A 16,896-nucleotide genomic window follows, 5' to 3' on the forward strand; every position below is an offset into this window, starting at 1 on the left:
CACTTTCGTATCTATTCCCTAAACATTGGGAAAAACATACGGATGTCAATTAACCAACAAAGCTGTGTCTTTGGAATGTGGGACGAAACCAGAACACCCGGAGGAAACCCACGTGGTCACAGGGAGAACATGCAAACTCCTTATAGATAGCTCCAGAGGTCAGGATCGAACTCGGGTGTCTGCCACCATGAGACAGCAGCTCTACCAGTTGAGCCACTGTACAGGTGGAAAAAAAGTGATTTAAATTCAAACGTAAATCAAACAATAAACTAGGTAAACCTTTTGTTTCAGAAAATAAAAATTAGTACATATTTTGGAATGATCATTTCACATCATCATATTCCAGGCACCACAGATCTGTTTACTAAAGTGAAATAATATAGAACTAGTGAGAACGTGTGATCAATGGTCAGCCAAAGGATCAGTTTCCATGCTGTACCGTTCAATCAATTAATCACATCTTTATTTACTACAAAGAGTGCTAAATATTTTCCTTTCCATTCTTAATATCTAGCAGTCAAAGTCTTGCAGTTACACAAACCATAATAATACTGCTATAGGCATACAATGAATTCTAGATGGGGAATATGCACAAACTGTTATTCATCTGTAGCTTTCTTCTGCTCCAGGTCAAAATGAAAAGACACCTGGTGTGTGCATCGTTTGTAAGTTTGCTTTTTCATTCACTTGCGTTATCTTTCGTTAGAGTCAGACGGCACGAAACAGGGCTTCCAGCACACTATGTCAGTGCTAACCATCAAGCTCCCATCTACACCTCTTGTATCCCTTCACTGTTCCATTTCCTTTAGCACAACAGCACCCGCACTTCAAAGTACTTGATTGGGTGTAAAGTACTTTGAGAGTTCCCAAGGTCTTGAAATGCTAGACAGGTGCAATCTTTCTTGTTTTCTAATTATTACCACAATATAATGCCTTTACCAATCACAATACAAGTGCCAAAACTTCCCAGGATATCTAACACAAGCGTTAGCAACAACTATTAGACACCATTATAGGACTAGACATCAGTGAGTTGGTTTACAACACATTTAAATAGAGGAGACTTAGATAGTTATGGGCCTGTCCCACTTGGCGATTTTTTCGGCGACTGCCGGCATCATTGACTGACACATCAGGTCACCAAAAAATTTGTGGCGTGATGTGAGGTAATGCGGCATGACGTGGCGGTGACGCGGCGTGAAGACGTATTGACGGGCTGGTATTTTTTCCAAGAGTCGCAACATTTTTTTGTCGCCGCTGGATTTTGAAATGTTTAAAATCTTTTGGCGACACTGATATGACGCCTGCAGTTGCCGAAAAAAAATCGCCAAGTGGGACAGGCCCATAAGACAAAAAGGCTGAGGTTGTGGGATTGAATCTGAACTCAAAGCTCTTCAAAACTTCAGTCAACAAGAGACTTATTCAGCAATGCAGAAGAATTCTTTTAAGTTTCAAATGTTAGCAATATTTTTAATAATCTGTATTTTAAAAAGGAAAAATAGCTCAATGAACCAATGACGCAGCAGTAGAGTTGCTGCCTTACAGAGCCGGGTTCAATCCTGACTAAGGATGCTGTCTGTGCGGAGTTAATATGTTCTCCTTGTGACTGCTTGTGTTTTGTCTGGGTGATCCAGTTTCCTCCCACACTCCAAAGACGTACAGGTTTGAGGTTAATTGACTTTGTTAAAAATTGTGAATTTCCCCATAGTGTGTAGAATAGTGCTGGAATATTGGGTTCGCTGGTCAGCAGGGACTCTGTGGGCCGAAGGACCTGTTTCCGCACTGTATCTCTAAACCGTGAATAATTTATTGGCAATAAAAATCACTAATTAACATTCCCAATTATTTCCGAATAATCCAACACAAGCCCACGGTTGCACAATTGTTAATAATGATACAAAAGCAATTCTTACAAGTAATTTGAATATTTGCCTATGGAAATAGTCTGTCCATCAAATTAATAATGTCAGACATTAGGAAATATTTTGCAATGGCTCAGTATCCTTAATGGGGAGGCCCAAAGAAAAGTATGATCCTGTGGTCTCAAGGTAGAATTTAACAAGCTGTATTTTATGAAACTACCACCATCTATTTCATGTTTAATGTATATTATTCCTGCAGCTTCATCTAAATCTTCGTTACATTTCAGCCTTAGTTATGGTATCAAAAATATTTTAAAGTGGAAAATAGGGGTCTGTTAATAGCATGTAATGAAGCATTTAAGCACAATTATCTATACACTATAAGTAAGCATTATAAGAAAATAGTGAGAGAAACATAGAAACATAGAAATTAGGTGCAGGAGTAGGCCATTCGGCCCTTCGAGCCTGCACCGCCATTCAATATGATCATGGCTGATCATCCAACTCAGTATCCCGTACCTGCCTTCTCTCCAGAAAGATCAGAACCTGAAAGACGTATTTATATAGGAGCTATCATGGCCTCAGGTCATTCCATGTAGCCTGTGGACATTCCAAAGCACTTTATAGCTACATTGCTTTTAAATTATAGTCGCAATTACAATGCAAGAAGTGAGATAGCCAGTTTGTACATATTAAGCGCAACAAATTTCACTACACAACCAAATTGTCTTTTTTGGGTTTTTTAGAGATACAGCGTGGAAGCAGGGCATTCGGCCCATCGAGTCTGCGCTGACCGACGATCACCTATACACTAGTTCTAAGTTATCTCAGTTTCACATCGTACACACCAGAGGCAATTTACAGAAGCCAACTAACCGACAAATCTGCAAGTCTTCAGAAAATGAGAGGAAACCGAAGCACCCAGAGAAAACCTACGCAGTCACAGAAAACTCCGTACCAACAGCACCCGTAGTCAGGATCAAATCTGGGTCTCTGGTGCTGTAAGGCAACAACTCTAGCACTGAGCCACTGTGCCGTACCAAATCAGGACAAAGGTACCTTGGTCAAAAAACAGCTTTTAATAGAAATAAAAAGCTGTAAATTGTTTCTCCAAAGACTATGGAAAATCTGCCAATTAAAAGTTCAGGTGTCACTACTGCAGATAATGCAACAGTGTTCGCTTTCAAATTTTAGACCAACAAGCCAAACTGTCCTGATGTCGTTGTCCTGACCCAAGACGTCGACCATTCCTTGGCCTCCACAGATGCTGCTTGACCTGCTGAATTCCCCCAGCATTATGCCATTTACTCCAGATTCCAGCATCGGTAATCTCGTGTGTCCCCTAGAGGACAAACAAATTTCCTTAAAACCCTGGTCATCCTCCAAACAGAACATTATAATTGTTCCAGAATACCCATTAATACAAGATCTGTGACGACTTGCAATAATACGCAGATCCACAACTAAAAGATTTCAATGACTTAAGTCATATTAAAGATTAAAAAGTAAAAATTCCATAGAAGACCCATAACAGTATAGGAAAATAATTCAAGAATTGACACCTCATGCCTGCTCCTTCATTCAGTAAGATCCTGGTTGATTTTTTGTCTCGATTCAATTTTTCTGCACAAATCCATTCCCCTGATTATCTAAATGTCTGAAGATCTATCAATCTTTGTCTTTAGATAGACACAAAAATCTGGAGTAACTCAGCGGGGCAGTCCTTAGGTAGTCTGTGCTTTCTGGCATCTTGGGTAGAGAATTCCAAAGTTTCATTACTGGGTGAAGAATTATTTTTTATATTAGTCCACAATGGACAAACCAGAGTTTGAGACAAACCCCGATTCTAGATACCCAAACCAATGGAAATATTAGGCCTGTCAAGTCACCAAAGAGTTTTGTATGTTTCAATGAGATCACCTGTCATTTTTCTCAACATTGAGCATAGGGATCCAGAAATGCCAGAATCCCCTGCAACCAGGGAATCATATGGTTCAATTAGTTTAGGTGGTCATGAAGCCCAAATACACGAGTATCAAGCTCGGATCAATGGTCCAATCTGTCATGTACATATCTTCATAACTTATAAGAGTTGAAACAGGCCATTATATGTTATGTTCATATCTTTATCAGGCCATAATATGTTAAAAAGATGCCAAATAGAAACCAATTGAACCACCTGCCCACAGCTAACAATGGCCTGTTTCATTTGTCATCGTCACTTTTTTTGCATATCTTTCAATCATTTGTTCTATATCTCTTTCTATATCACCATCAATATCTCGATTTTTCCTTTTTCCCTAAAACTCAGTCTGAAGAAGGGTATCTGCTCGTAACGTCACCGATTCCTTTTCTACCGATACTAATTAATCTGAAGAAGGGTCTTGACCTGAAACGTCATCCATTTCTTCTTTCCACTGAGTTACTCCAGCATTTTATGTCTATCTTCGGTATAAACCAGCATCTGCAGTTCCTTCCTACACATCACTAATTAGGAGGAGCCATCTCATCTTGGGGAACGGCTGCTAATCAGCAGCCGTCCGTTTACTTCGCTTTTTAAAAAAATAGTTTTTAGTAAGTCCTGTGTTTCGTCCGTTGGAGAAATGGAATTTTTAATGTGGGGGGTAGGGGGCAATTTTACTTCTAGGTCCCTACCTGGTCGGTGAGGCAGCTTTTTCTCCGGGCTGCCCGTCGATCCGTCCTCGTGGCCTACCAGCGGGCTTGGAGCGCCGTTTCCTGGCGGGGACCGCCCAGCACCTCGGCCTCGGTGGCGGCGCAGCGCTGGGGCGCTGTCGCGGAGCGGAGCGGGCGATGCCTTGCCTGGGTCGCCGCCCTGGATCGACGCGCTGGAGCTCCGGTGAGCTGTGACCGCCGAGAGCAACACCTCCGGGCTGCGGATCTGCGGAGCGGGCGGTGTCGATTTCAACATCGGGAGCCTGGGAGCTCCAGGCTGGCGCGGCCTTGTCGGCTTCGGAAGCCGCGGTCTCCAGCTAGGAAGCGGCCGTTCCAGGTGGCCCAGCCGCTGAGAGGACTCTCCCGACGCCGGGGCAAGATCACCCGGTGAGAACGGCCAAGAACATCGGGCCTCCGTAGAGGCAATTGCGGTGGCCTCAATAGGCCTGACTTTGGGTGAACTTGGGGTTGGGGACTGGACTCTGTGCCTTCCCCCACAGTGGTATTCATTGTGGGGGGATGATTTTTTTTGTCTGTAAGTAATCCTGTTAGTCTGTGTCCAAGATGGCTGTCGGAAGGGAGAGTGGACGCTGGCACGCTTTAACTGCCGCTGCTCTCTTTTTCACATTGTGTTTTTGATTTTTTGTTTTTGGACTGAATTCTGTTTTTAATTTGTGTTTCTGTGAGATTCGGTGGGCGGCGCGACTTTCGTCAGCAGCGGCCTCTGCAGTCCGTCTGCGTTTTTATTATTTTATGTCTATGTTTTTATGTAGTTTTTGTTATTTTTTGTTGGGGTATGTGTGTGTGGGGGAGGGGGGGTGGGGGTAACTTTTGAATCTCTCCCTGCACGGGAGACCCGACCTTTTCTTTGTCGGGTCTCCGTTGTCGTTGGGGCTGCAACGAGGAGCGGCCTCCAACAGGAAGACCGGGGGCTGTGGTGCCGACTACTCACCTCACCGTCGCGGAGCTGGCCGAGTCCGGAGCGGGTGGAGCTGTGGTGGACGCTGCTGCGACCCGACCCCCGGAGATTCGGTGGCTGCAACTGCGGGTTTGGCGGACGGCGGCACCGGGAGCCCGCGGGTCCCTGGGGGGAGACCGCTTTTCAGGGCTCCCGCAACGGCGACTTCTCCCGCCCGAGTTGCGGGGTTGAAGAGCTCCTGGAGCGGGGCCTACATCACCGCCCCGCGCGGCTTGGAATGGCCGCGGGACTTTGCGAGCGCCCGCCGGGGGCTCTAACACCAAGAACCCGGTGTGCGACCTTGCATCACCCGGCGTGGCTTTAATGGCCGCGGGACAATCGCCATCGCCCGCCGGGGGCTTTGACTTTGACTCTGACATCGGGGGGGAGAGTGCAGTGGAGAGATAAGTTTTTTTGGCCTTCCATCACAGCAATGTGATGGATGTTTATGTAAATTATGTTGTGTCTTGGGTCTATTTGTTTGTAATGTATGGCTGCAGAAACGACATTTCGTTTGGACCTCAAGGGGTCCAAATGACAATAAATTGAATTGTATTGTATTGTATTGTATGTCTTTATTATTTATTTTATTCTGATTATATGTTTTTTATTCCTGTTAATCTCTGTAAGGTGTCCTTGAGATTCCTGAAAGGCGCCCAAAAATAAATGTTATTATTATTATTATTACTAATTACCAGACTTAAATTAAATGTAATGAACAATCTGCTATTTTTTCTATAATAATTATAGTAATCATAATGTAGCCACATATGATTTTGATCAATCCCCAAGTCAGAACCAGCAATAGAATCACATCACAACACTATTTACAATTACTCTTGATAATCTCTCATTGGGAGGCTACGAAGGTCACTGATTGTAGAATAGAAAAATTAACAATGGAGTACATTGGTGCAAGTTAGAAGCAGGGGGTAGGTCATTCAGCACCTGAAGGCCTGAAGTTCATTTAATAAGATCATGACTACTTTGAATTATTCCAAATCTGCATTCACACCTACCCACAGTAACCATTTCCTCCTGTGCATGTCAAGTATCTATCTTTCTCTATCTTACAAAGAGAGTTCCAATAAATTATAAAGTTCTGAAGAAAAAAAATCCCACTCATCTCTGCCTTATATGGTTGAACCCTCGAGAAATACCTGCAAAAGGAAGCATCATCTTCACATCCACTTTATCAAGTCCCTTCAGGACCTTGAATATTTAATTCAAATCCCCTCTCATACTTTTACATTTCAACAGGCAGAAGCCTAGATTGTGATTTTTTTAACCCCCCCCCCCCCCATTCCCGGTTTCAATTCGGTGAGCGGAGCGACTCTCGTCAGCAGCGGCCTCTGCAGTCCGTCTGTGTTTTATTATTTTTTGTCTCGTTTTTATGTAGTTTTTGTTATTTTTTTTGTTGGGGTATGTGTGTGGGGGGGTGGGGGGGGGAGGGGGTAACTTTAAAATCTTTCCCCTGCACGGGAGACCCGACCTTTTCTTTGTCGGGTCTCCGTTGTCGTTGGGGCTGCAACGTGGAGCGGCCTCCAACAGGAATGACCTGGGGTTCCAGCTGCGGAGCTGCCGACTACTCACCGTCACGGGGCTGGCCGAGTCCGGAGCAGGTGGAGCTGTGGTGGAGCGCTGCTGCCACCCGACCTCCGGATTTTCGGAGGCTGCAACTGCGGGTTTGGCGGACGGCGGCACCGGGAGCCCGCGGGTCCCTGCTGGGTGACCGCTTTTCGGGGCTTCCGCAACGGCGACTTCTCCCGCCCGAGTTGCGGGGTTGAAGAGCACCTGAGCGGGGACTTGCACCATCGCCCCGCGCGGCTTGGAATGGCCGCGGGACTTTGCGAGCGCATGCCGGGGGCTCTAACACCAAGACCCGGTGCGCGACCTTGCATCACCCGGCGTGGCTTTAATGGCCGCGGGACAATCGCCATCGCCAGCCGGAGGCTTTGACTTTGACTCTGACTCTGACATCGGGGGGGAGAGTGCAGTGGAGAGATAAGTTTTTTTTTGCCTTCCATCACAACGATGTGATGGATGTTTGTGTAAACTGTGTTGTGTCTCGGGTCTTTTTGTTTTGTAATGTATGGCTGCAGAAACGACATTTCGTTTGGACCTCAAGGGGTCCAAATGACAATAAATTGAATTGTATTGTATTGTATTGTATTGTATTGTAATTGACAGATCTGTTCTGAATGCTTTAACATCCTTTCTTATATAATTATACCAATACGGTATGGTACTCCAGATATAATAATGTATTGAAATGAAGCTTAACTTTGGTAATAGACTTGTATAGTCATAGCATCATGTAGCACGGAAACAGATTATTTGGCCCAACTCGGCCATGCTGACCAAAATGCTCCAACCACGCTAGTCCTATATTCTCGTGCCTGGCCCATATACTTCGAACCTTTCCTATCCATATCCCCTGTCAAGTGATTTTTAAATATAATTTTTCGACCGGCCTCAACTACTTCATCCTTCATCTGTCAGCTCCTTCCATCTACCCACCATCCTCTATGTGAAAAAAATTGCCCTTCAGCTTCTGTTTAAATCATTCCCCTCTCACCTTAAGCATATGTCTTCTAGTTCTTGATTCCCCTACCCTGGAAAAAAGACTACGCATACACCTTAACTATTCCCCTCATCTTTTTATCCACCTCTTCAGATCACTCCCCAACCTCTTGTGCTCCAAAGAATAAAGTTCTAGCCTGCCCAACCTCTCCCTATAGCTCAGGCCCTCGCATCCTGGCAACATCTTTGTAAATTCTCCTAGCAATAAACAATAATATTCTGTTAACTTTCATTGTTATTTGATCTATCCCCACATGGTAACGTTTGTGAATCATGTATAAAGACACCAGAACCCTTTCCATCTCAACAGTCCTCTGCAATCTCTCACAATTTAGTTAACTTGCCTTTTTATTACATTTTTCCTGCCAAAATTAGCAAGTACGCATTTGTGCACATTGTATTCCATTTGATGGCTCAGTGCCCACTTATTTCATCTATCTATATGCCTATGCAGCCTATTTTTGTCTTCTTCACAACGTAACATCTTCTTATACTGAACATTTCTGTGAATTATTGGAGACATTTTGTTCACTACATCTGTACTATGTTATACTTGATCTCAGCATATTTGATGTGCCAAAACCTTGCATTCACCAGCATTAATACTGCTTTTAAATAGCCCTTAGCAACACTGCAAATAGTATCTCAGCACATTGCACAAGCTGTTACTTCTTCACTCATCAATATATATATTTTTTTTTTTAATCACCATGCGCAACTATACCATGCAGATTTTTTTTTTTTTTAAAGTACACAACAATTTAATAACTGAAGAGAATAATCTTGATGAAATTTCTGGCTCTCAGCCAAAATGTATGTTCAAAAAAGGATTGGGAAAGAAATTAAGAGCTCCAAAAATGTAAAAAGCTAGAAAATTAAGTTAGGCTCTGAAATTTAGTAAATTATAAAAGAAAAATCTTTCCTAGAATATATGAATAGTTTTCAAAGTCCCATGCAGAAAAAAAAAGATTTCTTCCCAAAAAATAAGAATGGGAGGGAGTGGAAGGAAAGAAGAAAGAGTAAAGAAGTCAAGCATTGGCAAGGCCCAATCATTGGCCTCTGGGTATATGCATACCACAGGATAATTTGTCCAAACGTCATAAGCAATTTTACAAACTCAAACGTGAACCAAGAATTTTAAAACATCTGTAACAAATACTTGTTTTTAAAGAGTTTTCTACTTTGTTGACCTTTGATCCAACACTATATGCAGCACTAAATTCAAGTTCAAATTTTTCTGCAAGAAGGAAACCTGATCTTTATGCCAGTAGCCATCTGCATGGTAGAACATCAAACGCTGGTTCTGTAATGTTCAAACTCATATGTTCCAAATCTATTTCTGTTGCCTGTATATTTATCTATAATTGGCTGCACCAAAAAATGGGCTTCCCTGGGGACATCTGGCCTTGAAACAGTCACCTTCACACTGAAGTACTCAGAATCCCCAAAGACATTTCCTTTTGTGAAAAAAAAACCTTTTCCAAAAGACCATGCTTGACGGGTGGCATACAGTTTTACATTATTTACTGCATTAAACATTTTTGTACAGTTTTTTTTAACTGTAACTAGACCAAGTGGGACCCATTGGGTCCCGTCCCCTCAACGCGCGGTTGCGAGGAGAGGGGGCGGTCTGCGGCTTCACACACAAACTAACCAACCTTTCTCACACACTAACCAACACACACACACACACACCACCACCACAACAATATTATATTATTATTCATTCCTTTTACCCCATGCCCCGCCCTATCCACTCACGCATAGCCCCCAACTCGCAGGCGCGGCTAGAGACATACGGGGATAGAAAGCGAAGGACACAGAGGCACAGAGAGGGACACAGAGGCACCGAGAGGGACAGAGAGGCACCGAGAGGGACACAGAGGCACCGAGAGGGAGCAGAGGCGGATGCGTACGGCCCGGCGAGTGCTAGTCGACAGCGAGTCGGGGGGGGGGGGGGGGGGGGGGGGAGGGCTTGTGAGCGAGAGGAGCCATTGTGACGTCATCCAGCTCATTAGATTTTTTAAAACAGGTTTTAAATGACCTTACTTAGGAGAATCTGAATTTAGACAAATTATGTCAAATATATTTAAACCTAATAATAACAAAATGTTTCATGGTACTAACTAATGGTTGGAAACATTAATATATTCCATTAGTTTGATTGTGTGTAGTGTTAATAAAAATAAAAGCATTGTAGCAAGTGTGGGTAGACCAGTACGATACGAGTAGCTGCAGAAAACAGACGTTTCCGATTTACGGAGCAATTAGCTTATAGAGAGTTCCCAGAAACGGAACCCTTACGATGAGGTACGTGTACAATGAAAATCTTCTTTGCCGCAGCAATTATTGAAAGTAACTGGCTTGCACTCAGCAGGTGACCAACTGTGGCACTGATGAAAGGTTGTCAACCCAAAATAATAATTTCTATATTCACAGATGCTGTTTAACCTAAGTATATATTTCAACAATTTTCATTTGTTATTACCGTCAGCCACTCACTTTCCTAAAACCTCTCTCCCTTCATGGTGTCTGCAGCCCAAGTGCTGATGAGTTTGAGTTCAGTTTAGTTTATTGTCATGTGTACCGAAGTACAGTGAAAAGCTTTTGATTTGTACTAAGCAGTCAGCGGAAAGACAGTGCATGATTTCTATCAAGCCATCTACAGTGTACAAATACATAATAATGGGAATATCATGAATAACATTTAGTGCAGGATAATGTCCAGTAACGTATGATCAAAGATGGTCTGAGGATCTCCAATGGGGTTGATAGTAGCCCAGGACAGTAATTTCTAAAGGAAAGTCTGGCATACATCTATCTGCATTCAGTTTTTCACTTCCAAATTTTATATGACAACTGATCATTCACAATATGACTATCACTAGTACAACATTATTTAAGTTCAAAAATCTTTTCAAAAGTACATTTCAATTCCTTTCTTACTCCACTTGTTCTAATTCGTAGTCTATCTAGATTTCAAATAATACCTCAAGAAAACAAAGTATGTTCATGCTGTTCAGTAGAATCATTCCATACATAGAACATAGACCAGCACAGCACAGGAAAAGCCCTTTAGCCCACAATGTCGGTGCTGAACATAATGCAAAAATAAATTCATCTCACTGCCTGCACATGATCCATATCCGTCCATTTCCTGCATATCCACGTTCTAGCCAAAATGCCACTATCGTATCTGCCTCCTCCACCACCCCGGGCAGCACATTCCAGGCACCCTCCGCATTAAAAATAAATAAAAATTTAAATACATTTTTTAAAAACTTGCCCCACAAATCTCCTCTAATTTCAATGTAATATTCCTGACAAGGAAAGTTCCAGACTATCAGTGTATCCCTAAATTCACTAACATATTCCTTCCATGAACATATGGATAATTATTGTTATTCAGGATTCCATTCCGAGTTTATACATTTTCCTAACTTTGTTCCAATATTAATCTACTTTATTTCCACATATTTCAACAAAATGTCTTAATTTAAAAAAATCAAAAGTAACATTAGTTTTCATAAATTGGCTGGTTATTTGGTAATATTCCTCAGCCAATAAATCAATAAGCCTCATTGGTCTTCTTGTCCATCCATACTTTGAAATTGGCAGAGTTCAAAAATTTGAATTTTAAGAAATCAGAAAATAGTACACACTTTATAAACACTGAACATAAATAACCAATGCAAACTCACATGCGCATCATCCTTTAGCTTTAGGATACATTCCATGGTATTTATGGTTATAACGACAGGCTCGGAACCCAGCTTTGTCCATGGCACATGAATCCTTAATTCATGAATTTGTCCACTCAAAAAGGTGAATGGTAACTTCAACTCCTGAAAAGGCAACACATTTCAAATTAAGTCATTGGAAAACATTTCAAATTAGAGTCTTTGAAAACTAATTCAATACAATGAGCCAACTTTTATGTCTTATTAGTACCTGCAGACTTCAAATAAACATTATTAAACATTTGTTCCTATGTGGCAAAGTGTAAAGAAGTGCAGGTGGCACGGTGGCGCAGCAGTAAAGTTGCTGCCTCACAGCGCCAGAGACCCAGGTTCGATCCTGACTACGGGTGCTGTCTGTGCGGAGTTTGTGCGATCTCCCCGTGACCGTGTGGGTTTTCTCTTGCATTCTGCTTTAGTCCCACACTCCACACGGGGATCACTGGTCAGCACGGACTCAGTGGGCAGAAGGGCCTGTTTCCGCGCGGCATCTCTAAATGGAAAACTAGACCAAATGTGAAAACATCGTTGAGAAAAAATTTAATTTATATTTGTGCTGCAGTGTTCCTGCTCAAGCCTTTCTGATGGTTGCAGTATATTTTAGCTCTTTCGAATAAAGTTTCTGACCAATTTCCCATGGCCATTCTTAAATGCCCAGCATCATTCCCAGCCACATTCCTGATACCATCCCCTTTTATGTTTGCTAGCCAGGAGTTTTCTCCCCAGTCATTTATCAGTGGGTTGCCCATCAGCATCTCTCTTCTTCTATCTGTCAACACCAGAGCTGATGATAAATCAGGAGTGAAGGAATCTGAAGACTATATTCAAAGTGGGTATGAAGTTTGTACATAAATCAAAGAGAAGGAGGGAGAAGAGCTTATTGGCTGAAACCCGTGGGAAAGGTCATTCAGAGGGGGGGAAAACTGTTAAAAAAAGAGGGCCAAAAAGCCAGTGTTAGCCCAGTGCTTATGTGGAGCTCATCAATCACACGAGGGCTTCCAGTTCCCAAACTCCCCTTTGGACACCAGTGTCCCCTCCTCACCTCCCCATCAGGAGCACTGCCATACTTTACATTACCATAACAAATTGAAAATGGGAAAAGTATTTATTTCAAATTGCTTTGATAATTAACTAAACTGTAATCTAATTTCAATATTTCCCTAAAAGTGATGGAAGTCACTAAAGCTCAACCCACCATAAATTGACATAGTATAGATTTTATTTTCAAGTATGTTCCTAGACCTATGAGTAGTTTAGTGATACAGTGTGGAAACAGGCCCTTCGGCCCATCGAGTCTGTGCCAACCAACAATCACATATTCACACTAGTTCTGTCCTACACACGAGGAACGGTGTACAAAAGACAATAAACCTACAAACCTGCACGTCTTTGGAATGTGGGAGAAAACCCGGAGAAAGCCCATGCAGTCACAGGGAGATCGTACAAACTCTGTACAGATAGTACCCATAGTCAGGATCGAACTCGGGTCTCTGGCGTTGTCATGCGGCAGTCACAGTCATTCAAACTGCAAGTGAAATAAAGTCTGTACCTGTTCCAGCACATCAAGTTTCAATTCCAGTTTACTGAGCACCACATCTCCTCCCCATAAAGACAGCTGAAGATCAGATGGCTTCAGATTCTTGATGTAACGATTCACATAACTCATCAAGATCGGAGTCACGTAAGACTCCAACATTCTGACAATCTTCTGCTGCTGTGAATAACAAAAATATAAAATAATGAGCTTGAGGACTATTCTTCACTACCTAAGAAATATACATTTATTTCCAATTCCGACTGAGTTCACATAACATTTGGGGATAATTCGAAATCCAGTTGCATACTTACCTGGTGTATACTCTTTATATCACTGTTCAGGTACTTCTCGTTAACAAAAGGTCTAAATAATTGTGGTGAATTCTGAATTAAAAACGGTTTGTGAAACAGATCTACAACACTATATAGCATGAGTTTCTGTTAAATATAGTTTCTACTTGACCAAGTGAGACCCATTGGGTCCCTGTCACACGGGAGGTCTGGTCCCTCAACGCAACCCATTCCCCAACGCATTATTCCACCACTCACCCATAGCCGACAACTGCCCAGGGCTGTTCATTTCGCCTTATGGACCCTCCCTCATTTTTAAACTTTAAAAAAAATGCAATTGCGCTTGCTAGCTAGCAGAACTCAGTGTACTGTGACTTTAAAAAAATGCATTTGCACTTGCTGGGGCTGGCAGGACTCAGTGTACTTGGATAGCAACAATGTTGCGAGCAGGGCTACAATCCCATTGTGAAGTCACAGCTGCAAGCACAGGGAATAAGCAGTTTTTTTTCCAAGTTTCTTCAGATTTCTGAATATTTTGATTAATAACTCGAGAAATAATGCGTGAATGTTTCAGATAAGGCGATTTTTTACACCATGGGATAAACCTCTACCGGAACATGTAAAAATGTTACCGTTAGCACATTGTTTTTTCGTAAAGATGTGATCGCACATGAACAAATAAATACACAAATCCACGTACAAGATCAGAGGTTTATAGTTATAAGGATATGGATATCTGAAAATCGACAATTGCAAAGTTTAATAGTCAAGAGTGATTCATTGCCATATGTCCTAGATAGAACAATGAAATTCTTACTTGCAGCAGCACCACAGATTTGTAAACATAGTACTCTGTAAATACCATAATAAGCAACAAAAAGTTTGGTATATATAAAAACAAACAATAATAGTACAAAGACAAACAAGCCCCCAAGTCTATGTAGTTCAGAGATGTAAGTAAAATATTTTCTTTTGTTTCTTAAAACAAAAACATTGAATTAAAACCGTGCAAGAGACAACTAATTTTAAAGATATGATGTTCAATTCAAGTACTGCTTGTGCTGTTGTTCAAATCATGGGCTATTACCTCTGGAACTTAACTAAGACATCTATCCCAGGTAATAAGCACCTTCCTGATTACGAAACAATTTTGAGCTGATGTAATCACGCCACCAAATATTTATTGCATGTCATTACACTGTTATTCTACAATGTGCTTGAGTAATATTTTGCATTAAATAATAGTGTAAATTATCATTCACTGGGAACAAGCGAAAAATTAATTAAATAGTGAAAGAGTGAAGTGAAGAACTGGTCTTGGTCCTCATGGAACTATTGGACAAATTCTGCATAAACTCCCTATTTATTGACACAGCAACCTGAAATTGAGTCATGAAACAAATAGACAAGTGTCATGCACGAACTCGATTCCAAGGCCACTCAACAGTCATTGTCCCTTAGATAGACACAAAATGCTGCAGTAACTCAGCGGGACAGACAGAATCTCTGGAGAGAAGGAATGGGTGATGTCTTGGGCCAAGACACTTCGTCATCGTTCCTTTCTGGATATTAAGTGATGTGAGTAAGAGTGCAACCTCCACCCCCACCATCCCAGCCACAATGCCCTCTACAATCGACATATTGTATGAATAATAACATTTCAGTAAAGCTAGGTGAATGTAACAGCTTGCTCTGAATGTTTTCGAAGGACAGCAAACACAACTGCAAAGAGTTGGCCGTATAATTCAATGTTAAATACTTTGCCCAACAATAAAGGAGGTCATAAAAAAACTGGTCTCCATTTCAAAGTAATTTGAGGTAGATAAGTCAGCTGCCCTTCTGACAATGAGTTGCCAGTATGTTTGGGTAGAGCGGGAGGGTGCATAAAAACTCAGTTTAATCACTTGTGCACAATGCCAAAAGCAGTGCCAGCCAATATATGCAGAACATGGCAGTTGAACTACAACCAATTGTATTTTGCCTTTTAATAATAAAATATCACAATTTCTTCTTTCAGTAGACAATCATACAATTAATTTCCTTTCAATGGCTCCGAAAACAACGTGAGAGTGCCATCTGAAAACAGAATTGGACACTTGTTCCGACGCATCGTGTGTATTTTCTTTTTTCGATATTTGGTTATCTATTACTTTTAACTCGCTTCAATAAAATGTTATTTAAATTTAGTGGCGTGCTTGGTGTCCCCGTCCAGTATCCCTTGCAACAACCATATGCTAGATTCCGCAAGTTATAACGCAACAGGCAGAAGCACCTGGAAAGGAAATATTGGCAGCATCCGGCTTCTCTCACAGAGCTGGAAATCAACCAAGGAAGTTAAGATCAGCAACTCATAGACAGGAAAGTATCTTGACTTTGACTGGGGCAGAGACTGGTTGCAAAACAAATGGATGGGTTTCACTGAACTGCGGCCAGTATTTGTCAAACTCTCTATATAAAAGTTTGATTTTGAAAAAAATGAGGTTATTATCCCACAGTATGAAGTGTCGCCAAGAGAAATAATCAAATTAACGTTGTTTCAGCAACATGATAAACAAAGCGCAGAGGTATGGATGCCCCATCCCTTAACCGGACACTGGGTCAAACCAGGTCTCCCTGGGGTCAAGGAGCAGAATGAACAAGGCCTCTCCTCAAGAGACGCACCTCTGCCTGATATCACCTGTCATCGGGAGCACCAGGGCACCAGCGGCAGCGCTACAGTTAGCGTCTAGTTCCGACAACACGTTGAAATACCACCGCGTCCGCCGCCGCCTCCTCCCCCAACAACATCTTCCTGCTCCTGTCACTGACGCTGCCCCCGCAGGAGGACCAACGACCGCTCTCCTCCAGTATCCCGAGAGGCCACGCGTCCTCGCTCGGCGCGTGCGCACTTCGTACACTGCAGGCTGGGTCGTCCCTCTCTGCCCCGCGCTGTGCGTGGCAGAATGGAGGGTGCGTCATCTCCGACGGACAGTTGCTGAAGGCGGGGCGACGGGAGCGTGAGCGATCCGTTAATCGAGCGGCCGTCATAACAGCGGCCGGCGCTCGAGCCCGCTGCCAACTCCCTGAATGGTTCGTCCGTTGAACCTGGTCCTCTCTCCTCCACCCCCCCCCCCCCCTTCCTCTCCCCCCTTCCTCTCCCTCCTTCCTCTCCCTCCCCCTCCCTCCCCCATCCTGCCCCTCCTCCTTCTCCCCTCTCCCCCCTCCCCGCCGCTCCTCCTCCCCCCCTCCCCTCCTCCTCCTCCCCCCCCCCTCCTCC

The 16,896-nt window shown here is 42.8% G+C and overlaps 1 protein-coding gene across 6 annotated transcripts in view; it reads right to left on the reverse strand.

Moving 5' to 3' along the window:
- Nucleotides 1-16,483, reverse strand: part of vps13b (vacuolar protein sorting 13 homolog B) — an 806,769-nt gene extending 790,286 nt beyond the window's left edge. For 3 of the 6 annotated variants that reach the window (XM_033019456.1, XM_033019452.1, XM_033019457.1), the window contains exons 1-3: nt 16,302-16,438; nt 13,363-13,524; nt 11,778-11,921 (exon numbers count right to left, since the gene is read on the reverse strand). In XM_033019456.1, the coding sequence (XP_032875347.1) occupies nt 11,778-11,921; nt 13,363-13,509 (291 nt within the window). In that variant the 5' untranslated portion in view covers nt 13,510-13,524; nt 16,302-16,438. Of the gene's footprint in view, nt 1-11,777; nt 11,922-13,362; nt 13,528-16,301 lie in introns of all 6 variants that reach the window. The other 3 variants (XM_033019455.1, XM_033019454.1, XM_033019453.1) reach the window with 3 other exon arrangements.
- Nucleotides 16,484-16,896: the final 413 nt, after the last annotated feature.

Source organism: Amblyraja radiata, chromosome 4 (genome assembly GCF_010909765.2).
Source record: "Amblyraja radiata isolate CabotCenter1 chromosome 4, sAmbRad1.1.pri, whole genome shotgun sequence".
Classification (NCBI taxonomy): domain Eukaryota; kingdom Metazoa; phylum Chordata; class Chondrichthyes; order Rajiformes; family Rajidae; genus Amblyraja; species Amblyraja radiata.